Genomic DNA, 26,509 nt, shown 5'->3' on the forward strand with positions numbered 1-26,509 from the left:
ATGTCAAAATGGTGAGAAGACCCAGAGTCACCTGTGGCAGTCTGTCATGCACAGACTGGACCCCAATTATCCCACACTCAGTCATTTTTTGGAAGAGCTCAGTGTTGCACACCTGTTCTTGCAGAAGAGGCTAAACATGCTGCTGAGGCTGGCTGTCAAGTGACTGGGTGCCATTTTGGAAGGGTGCCCAGATCTCTCAATGCACTGCGACCCCCTCCCTCCCTTCCCTCATGGACATCAGGGCTCCAATCCTACCCCCAACTCCCCACTGGCACCATGTTTCCCCACCCCTTCCCCAACACAGATCACTGGCATCGAGGCATTTAGGCTGTAAGAATGGGTACTCCTTCATGATCCTCAACATGCCCCACCTCTTCATGATCCCTGAGCCACTGCCAGGGTGCCAAGTGGACTCCGCCCAGCCATGCCCCTAACCACTCAGGGGCTTCAATGGCCTCCGACTCCCTTGGCATAGTCACACCCGGTCTCCACTACTGAAGATCAGAAGTGATTTTTGCCGTACCCAAGGGTTGGAAGATCCCAGGAGCTGGGAGAATCTGGCATTAAACAGGCTATGTATATTTAAATACTACTTTAAATATGCTAATCAGCCTAATGCCCTTTCTGGGTGGTTTGGTAAAAAGGGACTGGAACAGTTTTTAGGCCCACTCACAATTTTCCAGGATTGACGCAATCCGTGCCAGAGGCTGGAAAATCGCTCCCATTAAGTTTAAATACTTCAGATCAGAATTCAGATTTGAGCGCATTACAAAATCAGTGAATATCAGTTGGCTTTTCTTTTTAAAATTATCGTTCCAACTAAAATTATTATACAATTACCCTCTCATGAGTGGGCATAGTAGTGCAATTATCTGCAATACATCATCAATAAACATCTACATGTCCAATCTTAATCTAAATCTAATAGTTAACTCTGGTCTCTACTACATGGAAATGGTCAGATAAATGATACAAGCTTTTACAGGAAGTTCACCTGTCCATGTTCTTTCATAAGTTGTCATTCATTCTAACTTAACAGATGCAGATGCATCAGGTTAGTAATTAATCCCAAAGATCAAAGTATTTTTTTCCCAATCATTAAGATGCACAAGTGGTCCAAAGCAGTACATAAAAATTAAATATAAAACAGTTAAAAGCATCAAATTGGTATCAGCAATACAATGATATAATTGTTGTAATTAAACTGACTGGCCTTTGTATTAAACCAATACCACTTCTCAATGCCTGCCAACCTGACCTTTCAACCACAACAATGGATTAAACATATGGAAGATTCAGCTTTCTGAATGTATTGAGGATCACAGTGTGGTTTAAACAGTCACTATTGGGAATCTGATAGTGAATATAAAGCCAATAAGGTAAAGTGGCAATGCATACCCTATGGTACAGAATGTTATAGAGTTACTGCAGCATGTATGTGTCTGTCTATTTCCACTTTACATGGTTCCGAAATGGACGATTTTGTTGTGAGGCCTGGTGGCTCATCTTCCCCTGTGAAGAAAATCACGTAACAAGTTACTGAGATAGGCAAAATTATGAAAATGGAACAAAAATCAAGCTTTTGGCACATTTGGGTCTGGGGCTCAGCAGACAGTGAGAAATCCATTTGAATGAATTATGCTGCGAATAAAGAAGGTGTGGAGGAATTTGGTGAGGGAGGGAGTGTTTAATGTTGGCTTAGTGACAACTCAATTTTTTATTCATTAATTCATGGAACACAGGTGACGCTGGCTGGCCAGCATTTATTGCCCATCCCTAGTTGCCCTGGAGTGCAGTTGGGAGTCAACCATATTGTTGTGGGTCAGACCAGGCCAGACCAGGTAAAGACAACAGATTTCCTTCCCTAAAGATCATTAGTGAACTAAATGGGTTTTTCCAATAATTGACAATGGTTTCATGGTCATCAGTAGATTCTTAATTCCAGTTTTTTTTAAATTGAATTTAAATTCCACCATTTGCTGTGGCAGGATTTGAACCCCTGGTCCCAGAATGTTAGCTGAGTTTCTGGATTAATAGTCTAGTGATAATACAACTAGGCTATTATGTATTTCCAAAATGCTTATTTAAAAAAAAGTACAAGTAAGTAGAATACAGCATTGTCCACCCCCTCCAACCCCCACATAATCTTACATTGCACTTTTCTAGGAATGGGGAGAGGAGTGGTTCTGCATTCAAGAAGATTTGGCTAGTTTAGAACATAAGAACATAAGAAATAGGAGCAGGAGTAGGCCATCTAGCCCTTCGAGCCTGCCCCGCCATTCAATAAGATCATGGCTGATCTGTCGTGGCTCAGTTCCACATTCCCGCCCTCTCCCCATAACCCTTAATCCCCTCTCTTATCAAAAACCCATCGACCCGCGTCTTAAAAATATTTAGCGAGGCAGCCTCCACCACTTCAACGGGCAGAGAATTCCAGAGATTCACCACCCTTTGAGTGAAGAAGTTCCTCCTCAACTCCGTTCTAAACTGCCCCCCCTTTATCTTGAGGCTGTGCCCCCTAGTCCTACTATCCTTTCTGAGCGGGAAGAGTCTCTCCACCTCTATCCTATCCATCCCATTCATCATCTTATACGTCTCAATGAGATCTCCCCTCATTCTTCTAAACTCTAACGAGTACAAGCCTAATTTATTCAGCCTCTCCTCATAGCTCAACCCCCTCAACTCCGGCATCAGCCTAGTAAACCTCCTCTGCACTCCCTCCAAGGCCAAAATCTCCTTGCGTAAGTACGGTGCCAAAAACTGCACACAGTACTCCAGCTGCGGCCTCACCAATGCCCTATACAGCCGCAGCAAGACCTCCCAACAGGGCAACCCAATTTCCTTTCATCATTGAGAATTGATCTTGAACTCCAACCTCCATGTGGTCATATCTTATCTGTTCGCACTGTAAACCTTTGACTTTTGCAAACCTACATTCCAGCTCTCTGAGTGATGAGAAAAAAATAGAGATCAAGATGAGTAGCAAAAGGGTGCATGACATAGAAACATAGAAAATAGGTGCAGGAGTAGGCCATTTGCCTTTCAAGCCTGCATCACCATTCAATATGATCATGCACTTTCAGCATCACACTTCCACTTTCTCTCCATGCCTTTTGATCCCTTTAGCCACAAGAGCCACGTCCAGCTCCCTCTTGGACATGTATAATGAACTGGCCTCAACAGCTTTCTGTGGTAGCAAGTTCCACAGGTTTACAACTCTGAGTGAAGAAGATCTTCCTCATCTTGTTCCTGAATGGCTTACCCATTATTTTTAGGCTGCGAGCCCTAGTTCTAGACTTCCCTAGCATTGGGAACATTCTTCCCACATCTAGCCTGTCCAGTCCCATCAGGATTTTATATGTTTCTATGAAATCCCCTCTAATTTTCCTAAATTCCAGTGAGTACAAGTCCAGTCGGTCCAGTCTCTCTTCATATGTTAGTCCTGCCATTCTGAGAATCAGTCTGGTGAACATTTGCTGGACTCCCTTAATAGCAAGAATGTCCTTCTTCAGAAGAGGAGACCAAAACTGCACACAATGCTCACCAAGGCCCAGTATTACTTCTGCAAGACATCCTTACTCCTATACTCAAATCCTCTTGTTATGAAGGCCAGCATGCCATTAGCTTTCCTCACTGCCTGCTGTACCTTCCTGCCAACATTCAGTGCCTGTTCCACCATGACAACCAGGTCAGGTTGCACTTCCCCTTTTCCTAAACTGCCACCATTCAGATAATAATCTTCCTTCCTGTTTTTGCCACTAGATTGGATAACCTCATTCATCCAGATTATATTGCATTTGCCAAGTATTTGCCCACTCAGTTAGCCTGTCTAAGTCACCCTGCAGCCTCTTGGTGTCCTCCTCACAGCACACACTGCCAGCCAGCTTAGCGTCATCTGCAAATGCGGAGATATTGCATTCAACATCAATTGATGATGGATGTCAGCTTGACAATACCAATGAGAACTAGACTGGATTGGAACGTTCATATGGGAAGTTGAAAAAGAAATAAGCAAAGCAAAGGGAATGTATGAGAAGAGACTTGTAGCTAATTTAAAAGGGAATCCAAAGGTGTTCTGTAGGTATATAAATGGTCAAAATGATGGTAAAAGCATAGGGTCAATTATAGGCCAAAATGGTAATCCACATAGGGAGACAGAGAATATAGTTCAGAAACCAAACGAGCATGTTGGCTTTACCAAGAAAGATGATGTTGACAAAATTGTGGTGAAAGAGGCGGTGAAAGGGAATTAAAAACCGATAGAGGTTTTAAAAGGTTGCCTGTCAATAAGTCACCAGGACCAGATCTGATACATCCAAGGATACTGAGGAAAGGAAGGGTGAAAATTGCAGAGGCACTGGCCATACTCTTCCAATCCTCCTTATATAGAGCGATAGTGCCAGAGGACTGGAGAATTGCAAACGCTGCCCCCTTGTTCAAAAATGGGTGTAAGGGTAATCCCAGAAACTACAGACACATAAGTTTAACCATGATTCTGGGAAAGCTTTCAGAGATAACTCAGGACAAAGTTGACATTCACTTGGACAAATGTGAAATCATTAATGAAGACCTACATGGATTTGTTAAAGACAAATTGCATTTAACTAATTTGATTCAAGTTTTTTGATGAGGTAATTGAGGGGGTTTGGTGAGAGTAATGGGGTTAATGAGACATACAAGGTCCCAACACTTCATTAATAGAGGCATTAAGTGCAAAAGCAAGGAGGTTATGGTGAATCTTAATCGGATTCCAGCCTCAACTGATTTGGTGTGTCCAATTCTGAATACTGGGCTTCACAAACGACATGAAGACATAAGTGTGCAGAAAAGATTCCAGGGATCAGGGACTTCCGTTATGGGGATATATCAGAGAAACTGGGATTGTTCTTCTTAGAGGACAGAAAGTTGTGAGGAGATTTGATAGAATGTTCAAAAATCATGAAGAGTTTAGAGGATAGATAGAGAGAACTACTCCCTTTGGTAGAGGATTTGAGAGCCAGAAGGTACCAATTTAAAGTGACTTCCAAAAGATCGAAAGGTGCAATGAAGAAAAACTTTTTATCATTAAGCAGGGAATGGTTTAAATCTGGAATACACTGCCCGAGAGTATGGAACATTCAATCATGGCATTCAAAAGAGATTAGTACTTGAGAAAAGTATTTGTGGTCTACACAGAAAAGGCACAGCTTGAGACTAGCTGCTTTGCATCTTGCAGAGAGCCAGCACAGATATGACAGGCTGAATGGCTTTCTTTTTGCTGTGACCATTCTATAATTTTGTCGAAATACCCTACCACTCAATTAGCTTCCTGTATAATGCAATAACCTACCTTCCTTCCTTTCCTGGTATGCTTTGACTCCATATACATCAAGATGTAATAAGGCACAGTGGGAGTATATGACCCAGTTTCATACGGAGATAGAGTAGGGGAATGGAATTGAGTAATTCAGACCTAGCTGAATATAGAGTTATATGAAATCAGAACAATCCTAATATTTTTCTCTCTCACTTAGGAGTTTCAACCCTGGTCAGTTGCCTAGCGACAGTACAAATTTATGGCAATTCTACCTTAGAGAAGAAATATTCATTTTGTATTTTTATATGAAGATTTTTATATTGAAAAATGGTAGTTGAGAGGAAAGAATTAGTCAGAGCAGCGTGAAATTCGCTAATCTAATCCCACTAATGATTTGACTTTATATTTCAGTCTGTTTAATAAAGAGGGTTAGTACTAATGCCTCACAGCACCAGGGATCTGGGTTCAATTCCAGCCTTGGGTGACAGTGTTGAGTTTGCACGTTCTCCCCGGGGGGTTCCTCCAGGTGCTCTAGTTTTCTCCCAGAGTCCAAAGATGTGCAGGTTAAGTGGACTGGCCGTACTAAATTGCCCTTAGCGTCCCTGGGGGTGTAGGCTGTGTGGCTGGCTGGGGGGAGGAGGGGCAGGGGCAGGGATTGGTGGGGTCAATACATTGGATTACAAGGATAGTATGCAGGGTGGGATGCTTTGTCAGAGAGTGGGTGTCGACTCAAATGTGCTGAATGGCTTCGTTCTGCACTACGATCTGAAAATAATTAACTGATACTACAACTGTATGGTTACAGGGTGATTCAAATATAACGATCATAGATCTTTTCAACTGAAACTGACCCTCACAGAATCCACAGTTCTGATACACATTTATGAAGACACTTGTTTGAAAGACAATGTGTCTCAATGAGCTTTGCTAAGAAGTCAAGCCAGTATTCATTAATCCCACGCATGAAGGAATAGTCACTGATATGTATTGCAAGGGAGTTAGTTAGACTTACAAAAGAACATCTTTGTAAAATACTATCATTTCAATTGCAATTAAATGCAAAAGTATGGATCTCAGTAGCTCAATGGAAAAGGAAATTATTGAGGAATTCAGTTTGTGAATTATAGATAATGTATTGATTCTTTACTGCTTTCTCCTTAAAAATGACCTATTTAAAAGGTTCTGGTATGATCATGCGATGACAGGAAATGGATTGTTAAAGAGTAGCAACAACTTGCCTGTATATCACACCTTTAATGTGGCGTTACATCCTAGAGTCCTTGACAAGGGTGTCCTCAATAAAAACTTTCTGACAATAAGCCTCAGGTTAAATGATCAGGGCAGATGACCAAAAGCTTGGGCAACGTCAAGGTTTTAAGGAGCACCTTAAAATGGGAAGTGAAAGATGGAGAGGTTCCGGGACAGAATTCCAGAGTTTAGAGACTTCAATGCTGTAGGTACAGCCACCAGTGGCAGAACAATTGAACTCTGCAGGAGACCAGACTTAGAAACCTCAAAGGCTTGTGTGGATGAAGGTTACAGAAATAGGGAGCGGCAAGGCCACTCAGGGATTTAAAAGCAAGGATGAGGATTTTATAAATGATTTATTATTAAACCAGGAGCCAATTTACTTAAGTGAGGAGACAGGACTTGCTCCAGATTAAAATACAGGCAATAGTTTTGGGCAAGTTTACTGAAGATGAAAGAAAGGAGACCAGCCAAGAGACCATTGGAATAGTTAAGCAGAGAAGCAAAGAAAGACATGGATGAGGGTTTCAGTGCAGATGAGCTGAGGCAGGGATTGATAGGGCAAGGTTACAAGAGTAAGAAGTTATAGCAAATTTCAATGTTAATCAGGATTTGAAGGCTTGATCAACCTGAACACCGAGTTCCAAACTGCATTGCATCTATCGTCATCATCTTTGTTAAGTTCATCTTAAGTGTTCACTCAACTTCTATTGCAGTTATAAAAGCAAATTACTATAGATGCTGGAATCTGAAACTAAGAGAAAATGCTGTAAAATCTCAGCAGGTTGGCAGCATCTGTAAGGAGAGAAAACAGCTGACGTTTTGAGTCCAGATGACCCTTTGTCAAAGCTGGAATAGGCTCTTTTCTCTCTGTACAGATGCTGCCAGACATGCTGAGATTTTCCAGCATTTTCTCTTTTGGTTTCTTTTGCTGGTATTATAAATTAAAAAGTATTACAGTCTATGAGTACCTGACCATGAAGTTTCAGTCTTAGTGATTATGAGGAATGGATAGAACACATATGGTAGCACAGTGGTTAGCATTGCCGCCTCTCAGCGCCAGGACCCGGGTTCGATTCTAGTCTCGGGTGATTGTCTGTGTGGAGTTTACATGTTCTTCCTGTGTCTGCTTGGGTTTCCTCTGGTTTCCTCCCACAATCCAAAGATGTGCAGTTTGGGTGGATTGGCCATGCTAAGTTGCCCCTAAGTGTCCCAGGATGTGCATGTTAGGTGGATTAGCCATGTATTGGGTTAGAGGAATAGGGAAGAAGGGGCAGTCCTGGGTAAGGTGCTCTTTCCAAGAGTCAATGCAAACTCGATGGGCTGAATGGCAGCCTCCTGGACTGTCGGGATATTATGGATTCTAATTTAGGGGTTCCAAAACTCAGGTCTGCACACCCCAGGGGGGTCCATGGAAGACTCCCTAGAGGTCGGCGGCAAGACAGGCCTTTGACTGGATGAGCGTGAACAGTGGAATGATGGGAAGAGTAGGCCTCAGAATGCGACATGGAGTGGGTGCCAGATTGTTGGGGTGTCTGAGTGTGTCATTTAGAGTTTAGAAGAATGAGGGGAGATCTCATTGAGACGTATAAGATGATGAATGGGATGGATAGGATAGAGGTGGAGAGACTCTTCCCGCTCAAAAAAGACAGTAGGACTAGGGGGCACAGCCTCAAGATAAAGGGGAGGCGGTTTAGAACGGAGTTGAGGAGGAACTTCTTCACTCAAAGGGTGGTGAATCTCTGGAATTCTCTGCCCGTTGAAGTGGTGGAGGCTGCCTCGCTAAATATTTTTAAGAAGCGGGTTGATGGGTTCTTGATAAGAGAGGGGATTAAGGGTTATGGGGAGAGGGCGGGAAAGTGGAACTGAGCTACAACAGATCAGCCATGATCTTATTGAATGGCGGGGCAGGCTCGAAGGGCTAGATGGCCTACTCCTGCTCCTATTTCTTATGTTCTTATTATGTAAGGTGTTGGGTGTGTCCACGAGAGGGAGTGTATATGAGAGAGGGAGTGGAAAATGGGTTCAGATATTTGAGGGATTGGGTGTCGTGTTGTGTCAGATCAGGTTGCGGGGGGGAGGGTCGGAGGGGTCAGAGTATGTAAGGGAGTATGTAAGGGCTCAGGTCAGGGGAGGGGAAAACTGTGCATACATTCTTAGTTTGGTAGTCAGGACTTTGGTGGTGGTGTTGGTTGGTGCATGTGGAGGGGGGGGGAATGAGCATGGAAAGAACCAATGTGGGCTTCTGTCTGGATATTTAAAATAGTTACATTGAAATTAGAAATGGTTTAATTTCTTCAAACTCTTTCATTGTAACTATTAGTGTAATGCTGGCAGTACCATCCAAAGTTGGCTATTTAAATTGCTCTGTCAGATGGTTTCCAGCGCAGTGCAACTGTCCAGCAGAAGTAAACACTTCTGGACAATTGCCGGGTAAACCCTTACCTGGGAACTTTTGACAGGGATTCCCCAGCACATCACTGGGGTGCTTTCATAATCTGATGCAGGGAAACCAGGGAATTACAGACCAGTAGATTTCCTTCATTACTCAGTGTCAACTAACATCAAAATCTAACAAAATATTTGATAAGTAGACACTTGAGTCCTTTCTACTTTATCCAAAACATGGGTAAAGATTCCTGCTAGTGGGTATTTAAAAATGAAATTGTATCAATGTCTTGGTGCAATAGCACCCTCATGGGGCTGTAGAGGGTTGTTGCACGATTATACTAAAAATTAGGAAATCGTTTTTAATGAATGCATTGGAACAGAATTCTGCACAAACCAGAGGTGCATTCAAAGTTTTGCTCAATTACTGACGGCACTGAGCGAGAAACGTCACATATATCTTTTCACCTGGAGATTGAGAACAGGAAATTGAGTACAACATTTGTAGAAACTATCTTAATGGATTAAACTGTATTTAAAAGCACTCTGTTTTTGGCACACTTTTAACAATGTAAATTAGTATATTTATGAATTTTTTTGTGTTATATCACGATACATCAGCTTTGAATTTGGTTTTTCAGATTTTCATTACTGCAACAAATATCCTTGTTTCTGGTTGAATTGGTGTTATGATGTGGAGATGATCGTGTTGTCAGACTTCTTACTAAATTTAATTGGTGTTATACATGGGGCATGATCCCAGGAAGTGAACAGACCACTCTGCACATTATAAACGTTGTTCTCTGCATCAAGTTCACAATTGGCCTAAGATCTTTGCAACAGATTTCTACTTTTTGTTTGTTCTATTTTTACTAGTCCCTAAATAAGAACATTAATTATAATGAATATCAAATTGAAGGATAGCCTCCCCCCACCCACCAATAGAGTAGAAAGTAGATGATAGTAAAATACCACAGATGCTGGAATCTGAAACAAGAACAGAAAATGGTGGAAAATCTCAAGAGGTCTGATAGAATATGTGGAGAGAGAATAGAGCCAATGTTTTGAGTCAGAATGACCCTTCATCAGAGCTGAAGACAAGGAAAATTGGACAAGATTTATACTGTGAGGGCGAGCTGTAATTTTTAGGAGTGATATAGACTAAAAGACAAAGAGAATGTAAATGACGATAAAGACTGAGAACGGTGTTAAGAGCATCCATTAAACAATCGGAATGTGTAAATGGAAGAGCAAAGGTGGAGAGTGTAGGAATGTGGCAGTTGGTCTGAGCAGGACAGGGTCTATAGCCAACTTGAGGATATTGTTGGTGCTGGCACAATATCTTACCTAATCCTGAGGATGAAGAGACGCTGTCTGCAATGGAGCCAGTTTCTGTCTGGTCTGAAGAAAGGCCATCCATTAAAGGCAGTGATAATTCTGATGAAGGAATGGATGAGTCATATATCCCAGAGTCACGGGGCATTTCGGGCAGGTTCACAGCCCCCACCATCCGTGGCAAAGGTCTCAGAGGAGAACCAGCATCTTGATGATCAGAAACATCTGCATCACCAATGATGCTCAAGTGCTGAATGATGGAATAGGAGACTGAATTAACAGGGGTGACATCTGCAATGGTCTTCAAGTGAAAATCATGTTCAATTACCGGCTGCTTAAAAACCACCTCATTCAGGACAAGTCCAGAGTCAACTCTAACCGGTCCTTGATGGTGTGAGATTAGAGGAAGGCGTGGCAGCAGCTGCTTCTCAAACCAGTCCGGTTCTTGCTCTATAAGTTGCTTCATGTTAGAGATGGCTATGTACAGGGAGCGTCCAGATTTATTTCTGAAGTAGTTGCTTTTACGAATATTCACTTCATGCAGGTCCCGGTCTGGGTGGCTGTGATCCCGAGCATGTAAATGAGAATACAGCTGAGGGAAGTGGTCCATCAGTTTGTACTTGCACGCCAGGTCTAAGATACCAGGAATGTCTGCTTCACAGGAATAGTCAAAATAAATGGCGATGAACTTGGAGGGGTTGCCTGAATTTAGGCGTGCTTGGCGCAGCCTCTCTGCTATCATAGAAACAGCCACAATAAAAAGTTCTCCCTGCGCGCTCTCTCTGGAGCTGCCTTTGTGTTTGCGATGTTTCTTTTCTACAAAGAACTTCATTCCTTTCGAACAAATAACAATGATATAATGGGACTCCATGATCTGCCGACTGAGCCAGTCCATTTGCCCCTCCTTACAGATTTCCAAATGTTCCCATAAATCCAAGGCAACCTGTTTAAAAACAAAACAAAAACTCAATTTCTATGGCTGATAAGACAGCTCTTTCATAGAATCACAGAAACCTTATAGTGGAAAAGGAGGCCATTTGCCCCATCGAGTCTGCACCCATCACCATCCCATCCAGACCCTATCCCTGTAATGCCATGTATTTACGCCGCTCATCCCCCGACACTAAGGGGCAATTTAGCATGGCCAATCCACCCAGCTTGCTCATCTTTTGTCAACTGCAGTTTCTTTTTCCCTAACCACAATACTAGCTTTCCCCCGCTTAATAAGTGAGATTAGTGCAATTCCATTCTCTCCAAATAAAGCCATATGACACTATTTTCTTTTGCTCTCAGTCAGAAGTGTACAGATGATTACAAGCCATGATCAATTAAGTTGGGAATCAGTGCTTGCCGTTGTAAGAATGTAGAGTGCAGTCAAATTGCTTTATCCAGCAGTGAGCTTGATCTGTATATTCAGCTTAAAAAAGATATCCACTTGAAGGGGAAGGGCACACTATGCAAATTGTGCTATCTTTTAATGCACAGGGTGAGTATTTGCAGTTTGGAAACAGAAAAACATTCTAAAGGCTTCACATTCAGAGAGCGATATATTTGAAAATGTAATATGTTCACTTCTTCGTGAGCTCAGATGATTGGGCTCCCAATTAGTTTGTTATTGCTTGTGGGGAAATGTGTCCAAATGTGACAGGAGTTCCTACCCAGAATTACGCAAGACTAGATAGATGACTATGGTGACACTGACAAGCAGCAGCAAGCAAACAGCTGTTATATCTATAATACTGACCTTGGAGACAGAGAGACAGGGACGCAGCATGAAATTGGATATAACCCAAAAAGATGTGAAGGAAACTCCTAATAGCCTGCCGAGAGTTGGTTCCTTGCAGTTTTGTTGTGCAGAATATTAAATTGTTCAGGTTGTGTTGAAATTGTGACATATTTTGTGCTGGTTAAAATAAGTCATGAAAGATCAGAAAGCTCCAAATCTGGACAGAGTATTGGATGACTTCAGGTGTACGTTGGGTGCTAATTGAGTCTTAAGGGAAATAAATGTGTGGATTCTGATCATCTAAGAATATACAATTAGTTCTCTTACAAACCATAAATTTGTGTGTAGAAAGTTGGTGAGCAACATTCAATAAGGTCACAATTCGTAGAAAGTTGCAATTTTTTCCAACATAAGAACTAGGAGCAGAAGTAGGCCATTTGGCCCCTTGAGCCTGCTCTGTCCCGCCCATTCACCATAACCCCTAATTCCTTTACTGTTCAAAAATCTATCTATCTTTGCCTTAAAAACATTCAGTGAGGTAGCCTCAACTACTTCACTGGACAGAGAATGCCAAAGATTCACAACCCTTTGTGTGAAAAAGTTCCTCCTCAATTCAGTCCTAAATCTGCTCCCCCTTATCTTGAGGCTATGCCCCCCCCCCCAGCTGTTGTTTCACTTACCAGTGGTAACAACCTCCCTGCATTTATCTAACTAATTTCCTTCATAATTTTATATGTTTCTTTAAAATCCCCCTCATTCTTCTAAATTCCAATGAGTACAGTCCGAGTGTACTCAGTCTCTCCTCAGAAGCAAACCCTCCCAACTCCAGAATTAACCTAGTGAATCTCCTCTGCACTCCATCCAGTACTGGTATCTCCTTACTCAAGGAAGGAGACCAAAACCTTACACAGTACTCCAGGTGTGGCCTCACCAGCACCTTATACAGCTGCAACATAACCTTGCTGTTTGTAAACTCCATCTCTTTAGCAATGAAGGACAAAATTCCATTTGCCTTCTTAATTACCTGCTGCACCTGCAAACCAACAAATGTCAGCATCATAAACATCCTTAATGCACAGCCACCACTTCTAAAACTGATTACAACTTCTTCACAGTATAAAGTGTGGCAGACTTAAAAAAAGGATTATGAATTCCTGCCAATGCTTTTAGTTTTGCACAGAGAAAGCAAATGTACCTCGCAGCCACAGAAGTCCTGCAGGAAGAATGCAAAGCACTGAACCACACTGAGATGTTTCTGACAGTCTTTACTAGAATAACAGATGAAAACTTTTGGCTTTGACCGAGGAGATGGCGATGATTCAGAATTCTCCTCATCCAGTTCGGAATACACAGGATCTAAGAAATAACAGAAGAATAATCTTGTAGCTGAGCAGTTCAAGTGGAACAAAATTCCTCAACTACACACGAAAATATCCATGCCCTGAATAGTGATACGGGATAGATTCTCAAATATGCAGGCGGCTTTAGGGCTGTCAAAACACAATAATGCTCCAATTGTTAACATTATGAACAAAGTAATACTCTCAGATAATCCTTTCAATAATCCCCCATGTTTCCGTTTAATGTTTAAAGAGGCTCCATGCCTGGACATGTTCCTTTTGTCTGCAGAGCACAGTGCATTCTCTATGGCAATGCATCAACTAGAGTGGAAGTACCAACAAATCAGCACCCTTTTCTCCTGCAGTGTAACTTTTTGTTCCCTTTGAAATTTGTCATTCTTGCATCTGTACTTGTGAATGCAAGATGAAAAGCTTTGACAGCATGTTTCTTTTCTCAGTAATTCTGAAATAAGTACAGTTCATAAGATTAAGACAGGAACATTCATCGGAATTTTACCATCCCACCTGCCACGGGGATCAGACCAGGCAAGGGGCAGACCATGGAATCGTCCACTGGCCTGGGGCAGGATTTTGGGCAAGTGAGCGAGCCCGGAAAATTGCGCCTGTAGTTTCAGCAAAATGGCTACATTGAAAAACAGAGCAAATTCATGACAAGGTGGTTTTATAGGTTAGAAATAGGCAAGTTTTTTTTGCCATAGAGAATCCTAGATGCAAGGCACACCAATTTAAGATAAGGAAAATTATGTAACTGACAATACAGATCCAGTCATTTGATTTTATTATATGTAGACAAAATATAAAAGTATTACACACAAACTGATGTACCTCTAACTGCATTTTCTTTGTAAAATAATTTAAAACCTTTGCTCATGCCAATTTGACTCGATATTCCAACTCAAAATACGATTTTACATCACGTGTTTTGATTTCTGAAAAAGAGACATGCTGTCAAAGCTTTGTCCATGCACTCACCAGGACAGACACAATAATGCCAGATTTCAAAGGGAACAACAATTTATATTGTGTAAGAAGGGGTTTGATTGGTTGAGGTGTTGCTATGGAAAATGCATCAGGGAACTATTGTTCCCCACTGTTTAGTTTAATGTTTAAAAACACTTAATGTCTGGACATGTTTCTTTTTCAGGCAGAGGACATTGCATTCTCCATGGTAACACCTCAACCAGAGTTGAAGCGCCAGAGAATAAACACTATTTTCTCATGTTGTGTAAATTTTTGCTCTCTTTGAAATTAGGCATTTGTGCATTTGTGCTGATGAGTGCAAGATTGAAAGCTTCCGTGGCAAGTTTCTCAATTCTGTACTGCCAAGCGAGTAAATGTATTAATTCTTTCTGGAAAGCTTAAATACATATAACAAAGACACATTACAGTCACATTATAACCCTCATCTACTTCAAAGAAGGTAGTGAAAATTGTGACAGTCCCATGAGAACCAGGATTTAACGAAAATGTGCATTTCTTGGGAAGTTGTAAATAGAATCTATATGGTCCACTGAATATTAAATTCCCTATCCTTCATCACTTCATTTCAAAATAGCAAACCTAATTGACACATTACGTGCTGTATTTCTAAACTCCCACTAACCACCAATTTTTACACTCCCATTCCATTCATTTTATTTCAGCCTAATCAAATATCTGCTGAATAAATTATACCCTCTAATCAGAAGAGGTAAACTTGTTTTATTTCCTGTTTTATTTCCTGATGAGGAAATGTTTATGAGATGAAGACAGCAGGATTTATTATCTTTGTGAAATCTCACTACAAAACCTAAGCGAGAAAAGTTAGTTCAGTACATTTTATAAAACATGTATTTTCATACCCATTAAAAACATCAATTCAAAAGATGTGTGCAGGTCTCACTCCAGGGTTTGAGCACAATGCAGGTGGGCACTTAGTATCGAGTGGGTGTTATATTGTTGGAGGTTCAATCATTCAGATGAGATGTTAAATCAAGCCCATCTCTGCCCATTCATACGGACATAAAGATGTTACTGGATTATTCAAAGAGCTGCTCTGGCTAATATCCGTTAGTCAGCCAATGCTATTTTAAAAAGATGAATTGGTTAATCGTTTCATTTGCTACTTCCAACAACTTGACATTTGCATCTGACTACTACGTTACAGATGGTTTCATGGTTTCTGCCAGATTGCTGTTGAATACAGACTGGATTAGGATAGTCTCTCCATCATCAAATAGCCTGTTAAGTCTATCCAGAAAGTGGGGGAGGGTGCTAGGAGGGGAGAAAATTTGAGAGAAAAAATGGTCTATTCAAGAATTTAATTGTTAACAAAAAGAACACCATGCTTCCCCACATGGGCAAATTGTCTTACTGGTCTTAAACAAGAGAGCACCTGAGGTGCGATTATCAATGTTGCCATCTAGGCAGTGAGTTATGAAGTGAGCTTGGGTCAGGTGACATTCATAGACATCATCCTGGTTTTGTTTCACCAATTTCAATGGAAAGAAAGCTGTGCAAATTTGACAACAAACAGGTAGCACCCTTCACTAGATTGTTATCCAGGTTGCAAAGATCTTCTAACTATTGTCCACCAATATTCCTTTTCCAACCTCACTGTCAACATGCAAGTTTATTTTCTTGCTGCCCCCACAGAAAGATGAGGCTCAGTTGTTGAACCCCTCTCACTCTCGGGGAATTGGGCAGATTATAACTATTCAAATCTACTCCCATGCTTGCTCGTGTAGCTTCATGCAATGTGCAACAGGAAGGAGCATTCCAACCACAGTGTTGCGAGTATATGTTGGGAACTGCCCATGGAGGGAATAATGACCATCCTATTGTTTCTGATAGTCCAGCAATCTAGCTTTTAACCTACATGCCCCGAAAAGCTGAAACCTGTGGCCATCCTTCTTAAACTTGAACAAATCCCAAGACTTCAAAAGCAGTTGATATCCCCTCCATTTATTTTCTGCTGACAATCAAAATAAATCCTTAAATGTGACTTAGGAAAAAAAACATCCAAAACTGATTGCAAGTGTAGTTCAAAAGGTTAGTTTAACATCATGGAACAAAACGGCAGCATGTTTCTTACTTTGCTGTTTCTTACAGCATACCACTGTGAGGAGAGTGATGATCGCAGAAACAATCACTAAGGGAACTGTGATGGCAATTGCGCGGATTGGCCCAGCCCATGGATAGTGCACTGATGGAAGAGGAGAATAAAGCAGAAAACATATCAGTTTACTGAACATAAAACTTAGCACAAAAGTGGAGTAGGGGCACCAGCAGATGCAGCACCATTAGTTTTCATTAGCTCTTATCTATGTTCTGTTGCCATTCATAAGAGAATTCAAAGTTACATTTTTACCGCAATCAAGATCAAGACTCGTTAGATAAGTTCTTGATGTTTGACAAGTAGTTTATGCTTCATAAACCAGATTTAGCTCAACAGCTTCTCTTTCAACGAGAAGCTCAGTCATTTAATTTAATTCAGGAAGACCACAGGATCGACCCCTGTCTGTGCCAGCTTGCTAATACCAGCAGGAATATCAGTAAAGGCATCACAGTCAACCTGGGATTAAGGAACAAATTCTTGCTTAAAGAGTTCAGTGAATCTCTGCTTGATGACTATCCAAGGGCCATAGTGTAGGTCTGTATTTGATGAGGGCAAAATTGGCCTCAGCTGCTTTTCCCATTGTTGTCAAGTAATGTGATGCTGGCACTGAGTGTGCAAGCTAAAATAAAAACACACACTTTTTACTCTTTGGGGATAGTGGGGAAGTGGTGGAAGGGTTCCCTGCTGAACTGCGTTCTGAATGCTTCTGCCATGGTTAACAAGTCTTGATGTTGGACTTGAGCTCGGAGCTTCTGGGCCAGAAGTAATGATGCTACCCACTGGGCCTCAAGACTTTCTGAAATTAATTTAAGGTTCATATTTAATAATGGTTACTAGGACAAGGTACAAGATCGATCTGAATTCTTGAAGCTTCACTTCAGGAGACGAACAGGGAAGTGTATTGGAATTTTAAAAACTACACAATATATTACAACCGTGAATATCCTTTATAACAAGGCATCTTGAGGGGAACTGCTTGATAGAGCAGACGCAACACGGTTTCGTTAAAGGGAAGTCGTGTCTGACAAATTTACTGGAGTTCTATGAGGATGTGTCTAGGGCGGTGGATAGGAGAAGAGCTGGTGGATGTAGCGTTTGACAAGGTACCTCACAAGAGGTTATTGCAGAAGGTCAGGGGGCATGGAGTTGGGGGTAGGGTGTTAGCGTGGATAGAGGACTGGTTGTCAAATAGGAGGCAGAGAGTGGGGGTCAATGGGTGCTATTCGGATTGGCGGATGGTGACTATTGGAGTGCCCCAGGGGTCGGTGCTGGGGCCTCAGCTATTTACCATTTATATAGATGATCTGGAGGAGGGAACCGAGTGTAGGGTGTCAAAATTTGCTGATGACACCAAAATTGGTGGAAAGGCAAATTGTGCGGAGGGTGGGGAGAGTCTACAGAAGGATCTAGATAGGCTGGGCGAATGGGCCAGGAAATGGCAAATGGAATTTAATGTTGGCAAGTGCGAGGTGGTCCACTTTGGTAGGAATAATGGTACGAAGGATTATTACTTACGTGGAGAAAAACTGCAGCAGGCGACAGTGCAGAGGGACCTTGGGGTCCTTGTGCATGAGTCGCAAAAACCCAGCTTGCAGGTGCAGCAGGTGGTCAGGAAGGCGAATGGGATGCTGGCCTTCATCGCGAGGGGGATTGAATATAAAAGCAGGGAGGTCTTGCTGCGGCTGTATAGGGCATTGGTGAGGCCGCAGCTGGAGTACTGTGTGCAGTTTTGGTCGCCGTACTTACGCAAGGATATTTTGGCCTTGGAGGGAGTGCAGAGGAGGTTTACTAGGCTGATGCCGGAGTTGAGGGGGTTGAGCTATGAGGAGAGGCTGAATAAATTAGGCTTGTACTCGTTAGAGTTTAGAAGAATGAGGGGAGATCTCATTGAGACGTATAAGATGATGAATGGGATGGATAGGATAGAGGTGGAGAGACTCTTCCCTCTCAGAAAGGATAGCAGGACTAGGGGGCACAGCCTCAAGATAAAGGGGGGGCGGTTTAGAACAGAGTTGAGGAGGAACTTCTTCACTCAAAGGGTGGTGAATCTCTGGAATTCTCTGCCCGTTGAAGTGGTGGAGGCTACCTCGCTAAATATTTTTAAGACGCGGGTTGATGGGTTTTTGGTAAGAGAGGGGATTAAGGGTTATGGGGAGAGGGCGGGAATGTGGAACTGAGCCACGACAGATCAGCCATGATCTTATTGAATGGCGGGGCAGGCTCGAAGGGCTAGTTGGCCTACTCCTGCTCCTATTTCTTATGTTCTTATGTTCCTGAAGCGCCAATGTCATAAAAATCCATAGAGCTAATATCCAAGGAAGGGAACCTTTTACATATTAACCCTCTGTATTCTGCTTTAAATCATAAAGCCATCACTTCAACAGAAAAATTTCCTTCCTACAAACCCAATGTGTTGAAATTATTTTGTAGAATTCAGTAAAGACCCAACCGGGTGGTTGAAACACCAGTCTTCAGTAAAAGGTTGCCCAGTGAAATAAGTGCAAAAACTGCCAACATTAAAATTCACAGCCCATCTGGTCATGCTATGATTTGATCAGATAACTCCATCTCTTCTCTTGCTAATTCTTTTGAGCTATACAAATAAGTTATTGGTTCACAATATTTCAATGTATTTGTGATTAAACATACTGGTGCTGAGGTGTGCCCATCACCACTACAATCTAACCTTGAAAATAGAGCCTACCTGATCTCACTGTGAAATTGACTTGTTTGCCAGTGGTATTGCTGGAGTCTGTCACCTACAGGGAAAAGACACAAGCTGACCTTCAATTACATCATTTACAAAACTGTGCGAGGTTGCAAAGGCGAGAAAGAAGGTGTTTGGTATTAAAACGACCAACTACCAGTACATTACAAAACCTCTGTTTCAAGGTCTTCTCTCTCAATATCTAAAGGTTAATGTTGCATTGTGGGGCTCTCATTTGGACTACATTGGAGAAAACATGGATAAAGAAATAGCATTTCCAAGATGCTTATCAAGAGGGAAATGGAGAAGAAAAATACTTCTGGCATAATTTTGGATGGCAGTCTGTGACTGTTGATACTGATTCTGAAAAACCTTTGGCTCAAATATATTCTTGCAATGGTGCGACTGGCAAATTAATCATAAATCAGCACACAGATCTTGCCATCATTAATTCCCTGCACGTTTTCTTGAACTTCTAATTAAAATTCATCAAAGAGGGCATGATAACAAATTGGAAGGAGTCACAGTGGTTAGTATCGCTGCCTCACAGCAGTTTGGATTTGATTCCAGGCTTTGACCGTGTGGAGTTTGCATGTTCTCCCCGATTCTACATGGGTTTCCTCCACATGCTCCAGTTTCCTCCCACTGTCCAAAAAAACGTGCTGGTTAGGTACACTGGCCATGCTAAATTCTCCCTCAGTGTACCTGAACATCAGTGTTGCGACTAGGGGGTTTTCACAGAAACTTCATTGCAGTGTTAATGTAAGCCTACTTGTGACACTAATAAATAAACATTTTTTTCCAGAAATTCAACAAACACGCTAATCAGGATGAGAACAGAAAGACTTAAAATCTGGTTTTATGAAATGAACAGTTATAGCATTCATCTACAATGCACCATTTAAGGGTGGCACGATGGCATAATGGTTAGACCATTGTCTCACAGCACCAGAGACCTGGGTTTGATTCCAGCCATGGGTGACTGTTTGTGTGGAGTTTGCACATTCTCCCCTTGTTTGTATAGCTTTCCTCCGAGTGCTCTGGTTTCCTCCCACACTCCAAAGATGCGCTGGTTAGATGAATTGCCAATGCTAAATTGCCCCTCAGTGCCCAGGGATTTGTAGGTTAGGTGGATTAACTATGGTAAATGTGTGGGGTGGCGGGGATAGGGTGGAGGGGTAGGCCTGGGTAAGATGCTCTTTCAGGGAATCGGTGCAGACTCAATGGGCCAAATGGCCTCCTCAGATCAGCACATAAAAAAATCTGTTAAGAACAGGGAGTTCCATAAGTGGTTGCATAGTCACATACTTCATAATTTCCTCTCTGCTTTGCATTGCCCTTCCACTTAGATGTGCCATTATAATGGTACACGTTCCCAAAAATATCTGACCACTGAACCACGATAGATGAAAGAGAATAAGTTTGACTGCAGTGTTATACAAGAGGGAGACGCACATAAATGCTTTGCGCCCAAACTTATAATTGAATTGCAGCTATGTAATGCAGCATATGCTAACCCACAGCTGCAATCTGTTTGCAAACAGATGGGAAGAAAGTGCACTAAAAAGGCTTTGCAAACAAATCAAAGTCTCATTTGGAAAAATGAAACTTCAACCAAGCCACTTCACCAAAATGAATCGGAGACCACAGATAACAGTTTTAACAGACAAAATTAAAGCAAGCTTTCAGAGAACGAAGCCATTAAAAGGTTTCCTCACATCCTTCTCCTCATACGTGGAGATAGTTTAGCAAATCCCTGCTGAGATACAGCCAGATGCTGTGTCCTACCTCAGGGAGAAAAGCTGCAATCTTCTGTAGTCAAGTTTAGACATGAACAATTTGCATCTACATAGTACCTTTGACATAGCAAAATACCTCAAGGAACTTCTCAGGACCACACAAAATTTGACACTGAAGCATACTGAAAGGTGTTAGGGCAAATGGCCAAAAATGTTGGTCCAGGAGTTAGGTTTAAAGAAATGTTAAGAAGGATGAGAGAGAGGTCGAGATACAGAGAGATTTAGAGAGAATCCCAGGGCCCAGGGCCTAGGCACGTGAAAGCACAGCCACCAATAGTGGGGTGAAGAAAATCGATGGTACACAATGCATTGGAATTGAAAGAGTGCAGATAAGTTGAGGGTTGTAGGGCCGGAGAGTTAGCATAATAACTATATTGAAAGCAGAATCTGAAAAACGCCAAGTATAAAAGAATCATACCTCAATAGTATAAGTGCCTGGGTAGAGATCACGAAAAATGTAACTCACAACGGTCATATTATTGTCCTATAAGAGAAAAATAAATATTTCTTACTGAATATTTTAACAACATCCCAGCACAGCTTAAAGTTTCATGGATATTAATGTTTAACAAATTGCTTCCACTTATCAAATTGGCCTCAAAAGATATTTGATTTCAATCCCAAAAGTCACCAACACGCACTCATTCTTATCTCAGTTCAATACATCAAACTTAGTGATTAAATGTGGGCTGTGTATTGTCTTATCTCACAATGATGGAGCAGAGTGACTGACGATATAAATAACAGCTTCGCCACTCCAACATCAATCTGACAACCAGCACACCGGGCAGCCATTATCCCCCGCTGAGAAAACGCATTGATTTTATTTGATTTATTTATTGATGTATTGGAATACAGTGAAACACATTGTCTCTATAGTGCTATAGAGACAAAGCATACTGTACATAAAGGAAAGGAGAGGGTGCAGAATATAGCTGGGGTGTAGATAAAGATGAACTTAATATGAGGTACTTCCATTGAAAAGTCTGATGGCAGCAGGGAAGAAGCTGCGCTTGAATTGGTTGGTATGTGATATCAGACATTTGTATCTTTCTCCCCATGGAAAAAAGTGGAGGAGAGTGTGCCGATGTGCGTGGGATCCTTGATTATGCCGGCTGCTTTTCATTTACAGCAGGTGCTACTTAATAAAAGATGGTAAAACCACAAAAAAATTTCAAGGTGCTGTCATGTAACAATTTCACTTTTAAATACATTTTCCTGATTTTGTCAAAAATGGGCAATATTCTTGGATAAATAGCCTCATTAGTGCTCAGTGGTTGCAGTGGCTCTGTGGGTAGCTCTCCCGCTTCCCAGAGGACTCTGGATTCAAGGCCCACGCTATAAAATGATCATTTTCAATCCAAAACGTAACTCTGTTTCTCTCTCCACAGGTGCTGTCAGCCCCACTAAGTTTATGCAGCATTTTCTATTTTTATTTCGCTCCAGGACTTGCTGGCTACAAAATAAACCAGCCACAGTTATAGGCAAGTCAGTGTGCATCAGTGCCAGTTCCTAGCCCAAATAAATGGGAAGGGTTAGCGGTAAGAATGGCATCTGGCTGTAAAACCACCTGCCAAATCCAACCAGCGTTGTGGCAACCCCATACAAATGGGGAAAACAAAGAGGATCCAAGCAAGCATTGTCAATGCTTCTGCCTATTGCTGCTTTAACGGGGGAGTTCAAAGCTTAACGTATCATAAATTCTGAATCTATCAAAATTAATTTAAATTGGTTGCAGAGTTAACCTTAACAATGACCACCCAGTCAAATGATTCAGTGAAATTCATAAATAATTTACTGGTCGGGATTTCATGGCCTTGCTCATCCCAAAAGCATAAAATCCCACCCAAGGTCAACTGATCTTTCCATGGTTCATCCCCTGCCCCGCCCACTCCAATTCCCATGGTGGGCAGGACAATAAAATTCTGGCCACTGTCTTTGCAACAGAGAACCTCTCTACCCATCATACTGGAGGGAAACAAAGCATTTGGAGAGGAATGAAAACTTGCAGAATACAAGTTGAGGGTATCCATCGCCTGTTACATAACAACACTACAAATATATTTGCTCAAAGCAACTCTCCCACTACCCCACCCCCAACAAATAAAAAAAACTCTTCAAATCAAAAGAAGCCAAAAGGCATCAGGAATTGGACAAGCTATCCAGACAGCAAAGAGTACGAGTATCTGAATAAAACAGTTTTACAACAGCTGGCAACATCAAAGGCTTGGGATATAGGTTGCCCATACTTGATCTTGCCCAGCTTTATAATTACGGCACAGCATACAGCATCACAAAATTACACCACTCTTTAATTTGCTTACCACAAATATGTTTTTGTCCTTGTGGAAACCGGTGTTCAGCATCTTGCAGCGGATGTGATAGGACCTGAATCCAAAAATTGAAGGAGCCAAGTCAAAGGTCACATTCAGATTTGTAGACTGGGATAGTTGGTTGACCTCTAGATTCTTTGGAGACCAGGCTGTTTGCAAAAACACACAAAAAAAGGAAAAATAGCAACTTATATAACATACTTGATTGAAATAGTCAATACAGTTCCAGGAAAAAGTCAAGGTTATTTTTTGCAAGTTATATTTGGCCTGGATCTTCCTTTACGTTGGCTTTCTAACCACAGGAGGTTGCAAAGAAGTGTGGTGCTCTGGACAGGTGGACTGGCACTTGTCTGAACAGGGCAAGCAAACTCTTGCATCTCCTTGACAAATAAGATTAAAGAATCCTTACTGATGTATGCAGAGTTTGCACCAGAAAGTGTAAGTTAGAAATTTAATTCAACTCCAAGTCAAATGCACAACATGAGAGAGAGAGGAGGAGAAAGAAAAATCAAACTGAGTGTATGTCATGGATGTATCAGCAGGTTGAAAGCCACCAACATTTCAAAAAGGTATTTCACAGGATGTGAATCCCAATAATGAGATTAGCAGGTGTAGACACACCAATAGAATACATTGTTCCGATAATATGGGCACTTAAGGTAGACAACTGCATCACCCAAGGAAGGTGAATCACCTGATGAAGGGGCAGTGCTCCGAAAGCTTGTGGCTTGCACTACCAAATAAACCTGTTGGTCTTTAACCTGGTGTTGAGACTTCTTACTGTGCCCACCCCAGTCCAACACCGGCATCTCCACATCACCCAGGGAAGGCATACATATGTTAATCTTTTAGCACTACAGAGGCTGAGGAGGCAAACTGCCAATACACAGGAAAAACATTAAAAAGAAACAATAATATAATTGGCAATCTTTTTGTGGAAACAGAGAAGCAATTTCCATTTGGCAGCCTATAAGCCATTTCTAGCTAGCAGAACAGAAGCATGATTGCAGAAACCTTCATGAAGGCTGGTCAAGAAGAAGGAGGAGGCACATGACATGTATTGGTAGCTGGGATCAAGTGGATCCCTTGAAGAGTATAAAAGTTGTAGGAGTAGAGTTAAGAGAGAAATCAGGAGGGCAAATAGAGGACACGATAAGGCAAAGGAAAATCCAAAGAGATTCTGAAAATACATAAACGGCAAAAGGATAACTAGGGAGAGAGTAGGGCCTCTTAAAGTTCAACAAGGGCATCTATGTGCAGATCCACAAGAGATGGGTGAGATCCTAAATGAATATTTCCTATCAGTATTTGCTGTTGAGAAAGGCATGGACGTTAGGGAACTTGGGGAAATAAATAGTGCTGTCCTGAGGAGTGTTCATATTACAGAGGAGGTGGTGCTAGAAGACTTAAAATGCATCAAGTTGGATAAATCCCCAGGACCTGATGAAGTGTATCCCAGGACATTGTGGGAAGTTAGGGAGGAGATTGCGGGTCCCTAGCAGAGATATTTGAATCATCAGCAGCCACAGGTGAGATGTCTAAAGATTGCAGGGTGGCAAATGTTGTGCCTTTGTTTAAGGCACAGGGAAAAGCATGGGAACCACAGGCCAGCGAGCCTCACATCTGTGATGGGTAGGTTGTAGGAAGGTATTCTGAGAAACAGGATCTACAGGCATTTAGGGAGGCAAAGACTGATTAGGGACCATCAGCATGACTTCGTGAGTGGAAAATCATGTCTCACAAATTTGATTGAGTTTTTTGAAGGGGCAACCAAGAAGTTAGGTGAGGGCAGTGCAGTCAACGTCTCCCACATGGACTTTAGCAAGGCCTTTGACAGGGTTACCACATGGTATTTCTTGCGTAAGGTTAAATCTCGGAGTTAGGTAGCCAAATGGATACAAAGTTGACTTGGTGACAGAAGACAGAGGGTGGTTGTAGAGGGTTGTTTTTCAAACTGGAGGCCTGTGACCAGTGGTGTGCCTCAGGGATCAGTGCTGAGTCCACTGTTATTTGTCATTTATATTAATGATTATATGCAAATATAGGAGGTATGATTAGTAAGTTTGCAGATGACACCAAGATTGGTGGCATAGTGGACAGTGAAGAAGGTTATCTCAGATTGCAACGGGATCTTGATCAATTGGGCACGTGGGTTGACAAATGGCAGATGGAGTTTAATTAAATAAATACGAGATGATGCATTTTGGTAGATCAAATCTCAGCAGGAATTACTCAGTTAACAGTATGGCGTTGGGGAAAGTTATAGAACAAAAATCTAGGGGTACATGTTCATAGTTCCTTGAAAATGGAGCCACAGGTAGACAGAGTGGTGAAGGCGGCATTCGGCATGCTTGGTTTCATTGGTAAATACAGGAATTGGGACATCTTGTTGAAGTTGTGCAAGACATTGGTACGGCCACGCTTGGAATACTGTGTACAGTCTGGTCACCCTATTATAGAAAGGATATTATTAAACTAGAAAGAGTGCAGAAAAGATGTACTAAGATGCAACCAGGACTTGATGGTTTGAGTTATAAGGAAAGGCTGGATAGCCTGGGACTTCTTCCTCTGGAGCGTAGAAGGCTGAAGGGTGATCTTATAGGTCGATAAGGTAATGAGGGGCATAGATCAGCTAAGATAGTCAACATCTTGTCAAAAGGTAGGGGGGGGGGATCTCAAACTAGCGGGCATAGGTTTTAGGTGAGAGGGGAGAGATACAAAAGGATTCAGAGGGAAACTTTTTTCCACACAGAGGATGGTGTGTGTCTGGAACAGGCTGCCGAGGTAGTAGTAGAGGCAGGTACAATTTTGGATTTTAAAAAGCATTTAGACAGTTAGGGTAGGAAGGGCATGAGCCATACATGGGAATTGGGGCTAGCTTAATGGTTTTAAAAAAGGATGGCACTGACAAGATGGCCAAAGGACCTGTTTCCATGCTATAAACCTGTATGACTGTAAAACTGTCACCAGAATTTTACTGCCCCACCCACCATGGGAATTGGAGCGGGTGGGGGTGGACAATGGGAAGGTTTGTAGACGAGGGCAAGATTTTACAGTTTCAGGATGCATAAGGCCATAAAATCCTGCCCTATACTTTGCTGAACCAAGAAATGTTCCCCAGAATAACTATTGAATCATACAGTGTGTGGCAACTGGCTTTACTTATAGATCTATCGAATTGGACATTGTTTGAAAAGATGGAAAACCTGATATTGCAAA

The 26,509-nt window shown here is 41.9% G+C and overlaps 1 protein-coding gene across 2 annotated transcripts in view; it reads right to left on the minus strand.

Moving 5' to 3' along the window:
* Nucleotides 1–328: 328 nt before the first annotated feature.
* Nucleotides 329–26,509, minus strand: part of il17rd (interleukin 17 receptor D) — an 86,023-nt gene continuing 59,842 nt past the window's right edge. For both annotated transcript variants that reach the window (XM_080186299.1, XM_080186298.1), the window contains 7 exons: nucleotides 23,282–23,439; nucleotides 21,376–21,441; nucleotides 19,156–19,210; nucleotides 16,428–16,538; nucleotides 13,189–13,349; nucleotides 10,280–11,210; nucleotides 329–1,512 (listed from right to left, as the gene is read on the minus strand). In XM_080186299.1, the coding sequence (XP_080042425.1) occupies nucleotides 1,415–1,512; nucleotides 10,280–11,210; nucleotides 13,189–13,349; nucleotides 16,428–16,538; nucleotides 19,156–19,210; nucleotides 21,376–21,441; nucleotides 23,282–23,439 (1,580 nt within the window). In that variant the 3' untranslated portion in view covers nucleotides 329–1,414. The remainder of the gene's footprint in view (nucleotides 1,513–10,279; nucleotides 11,211–13,188; nucleotides 13,350–16,427; nucleotides 16,539–19,155; nucleotides 19,211–21,375; nucleotides 21,442–23,281; nucleotides 23,440–26,509) is intronic.

This window comes from Carcharhinus amblyrhynchos, chromosome 3 (genome assembly GCF_965287045.1).
Source record: "Carcharhinus amblyrhynchos chromosome 3, sCarAmb.v2.hapA, whole genome shotgun sequence".
NCBI lineage: Eukaryota > Metazoa > Chordata > Chondrichthyes > Carcharhiniformes > Carcharhinidae > Carcharhinus > Carcharhinus amblyrhynchos.